Genomic DNA, 2,390 nt, shown 5'->3' with positions numbered 1-2,390 from the left:
CGGCGACGCGGGAGTGCCTCAATCAAGAGGTATGTGCGAGAAGATTATAATGTGTGAGCCTATGGGCCCTGCAATGGGAGCGTGACACGCGCCAGACTCTCCACTTCATGGGCGTCCATCTCCACGGACTGGAAGTAGCTGACGGCTTCTTTGTGGCCATGGACGGCGGCGCGCGCAGCCCAACACATGGATTCCTGGCGGTTGACTGTCGCGCCCCGTCCGTGATGCAAGCGACCGAAGAGCGTCCATTGTGCTTTCGCCAGGCCCTGCTCTGCTGCGAGTCGATAGTACTTCGTGGCTTCCAGACTCAGCGCATTAGTGGGACCTTTGGCTTCTTCGTCGGATCCGGCTTCGTGATCAAGATCGGCGCCGAGATTTAGCTGCCCGTATGCGTTGCCCAGGTCCGCGGCCATTCGATACAGCTGCGTTTGCTTCTTTCGGTCTAGCTTGACACCACGGCCCTCTCCATACCTGCGGGCGCGTAGTCATAGGTCCATAGGCTACGTAGGCATGAACGAGCCGACACTGGTCCATACAGCCACCCAAGATTCACCATCGCCTCTGTGTTCCCGAGCTCCGCGGCGCGCTTGTAGAGCTTCGCGGCCTTCTTATATGACTGCACTAGTCCCAAGCTTCCGGCTGTGTAACATTGAGCCAAGTGCTTGATTGCTTCCGGCACCTCGTTCTCCACGTGGCGACGAGTCTGAGCGAGCGACCACGCATGAAAATGAAAGGAGGTTTGGCAGACTGAAGTTGGGGGGACCGTCTGGCAGATAGGACACCCCTTCAACATTTGGTTCAAGGCATTTTTCACGCACGAATCTTGGCACGACGTACACATAACGCGGGCGCAGCAAGGTTGAAACGACTGCGAGCCATTGACGTCCCATCCCTCCAAACATATCGGGCACCGCGACCCGTTCCTCGGCCCGTACGGCTGTCGCTCCTGCTCCTCCGGGTTCGCCTCGCGGCGGGCGCGCGCCGCCTCGTGCTCCGCCGCGATGCGCGCGCGGATCTCGTCGGCCTGCGACCGCGGCGCGGGGCCGTAGACCGGGGGCGACGGCGGGGGCGTCGGCGCCTCCGCCCGCGCCGCCTCCGCCGCCCGCTCGTTTCGGATCTTCTTGCACGCTTTGCGGTGCCCCCGGTCGCGCCAGTCGATGCGTTGACAGTCCGTCGAACAATACTGCGTCGTCCCGCATGGACAGTTCAACAAGGTTTTCGGTTTCGCTCCACATATCGTGCAAGTAAGCCGCAGCGCCAGTGCCTTGGCCCGGGCCTTCTTGGCCTCGTACTCCCGCTGCTTTTTCTCATAGATGGGATTCATGGGGTGCGTGGGGGTCACCGGTCGCCTTGACGCGTCTCTAAACGTAGGGGGCCCGGGAGGAACCGCGGGGCACGGGAGGCTCAGTCGCCGCGCGTCGGTCGCGTGGTAGGTCCCGAGGCACAAAATGCTCAAGGATGCTCGATCGCCAGTGAATCCTCTGGTTGTGGCGCGCCACATGCCATGGCGCGCCGCACCGCTCGAGACGACCTCGAGCGAGGCTCCTAACCCCTCCCGAGACCCCGGTGAGCACCACCCCCGTTACAAGAGCGACGGGCCGCGCTCACTTGTTGGCCTCGCGCTTGCGCTTCTCGTAGTCGAGGAGCCGCTTCTCGATGGTCCGGCTCTCGGCGAAGATCTCGCGCGCGCGTTTTTTGTCGTCCATCTTCTCGTACGCCTTCGAGAGGAACTTGAGGAGCTTGACCTTGACGGCGTCGCGCTCGGCGAGCACGCGGCTCGGGGGCTCGGTCTTCGACGGCCGCGCGGCGTCGTTGAGCGCGGCGACGAGGCGGAGCGCCTCCTCGAAGTGGCCCCGCGCCGCCTCGAGGTCCTTCCTCTGGTAGGCCTCCGTGCCGGCGTTCTGGGCCTCGCGGATCTTCGCCCGGTGGCCCTTCTCGTGCTCCTCGTCGCGGGGCCCGTCGGGCAGCGTCGCGGCGGCCGCGGGCGACGGCGCGGCCGCGGGCGGCGCGGCCGCGGCGGCGCGCGGCGGCGACGGCGGCGGCGCGTGGGGCCGCGGCGGCGCGCCCGTGCCGTCCCAGCCGCCGACGTCGCGGCGCGCGTCCGCCGGGGGCATCGCGGGCGCGGCGGGCGCGGCGGGCGCGGCCGCGGGCGCCGCGCGCGGGTCCGCGGCGCGCGGCGTCCGCGACCGCGGGTCCGCGCTCGACCGCGGCGCCGGCGCCGGGGGCGGCGCGGCGGCCGGCGGCGGCTGCCCCTGCGGCCAGAGCGGCGCCGGCGGCTGCCTCGGCGGCGGCTGCGGCGGCGCGTCGAAGCGCGACCGCCGCGGCTGCTGCGCCGGCGGCTGCTGCGCAGGCGGCTGCCGCGGCGGCGGCGGCTGCTGCGCCGGCGGCGG

General features: G+C 68.7%; 1 protein-coding gene across 1 annotated transcript in view; it reads right to left on the bottom strand.

The window, feature by feature from the left end:
* Window positions 1-1,604: 1,604 nt before the first annotated feature.
* The window catches only part of AURANDRAFT_62224 (hypothetical protein), a gene marked incomplete at both ends in the record, with an annotated part of 6,428 nt that continues 5,642 nt past the window's right edge, over window positions 1,605-2,390 (bottom strand). The window contains one exon of the mRNA XM_009036095.1: window positions 1,605-2,280. Coding sequence (XP_009034343.1) covers window positions 1,605-2,280 — 676 coding nt within the window. The remainder of the gene's footprint in view (window positions 2,281-2,390) is intronic.

This window comes from Aureococcus anophagefferens (genome assembly GCF_000186865.1).
Source record: "Aureococcus anophagefferens unplaced genomic scaffold AURANscaffold_4, whole genome shotgun sequence".
Lineage (NCBI taxonomy): Eukaryota > Pelagophyceae > Pelagomonadales > Pelagomonadaceae > Aureococcus > Aureococcus anophagefferens.
The sequence above is the reverse complement of the archived record's forward strand: the minus strand, read 5'-3'. Positions and strand labels throughout refer to the sequence as shown.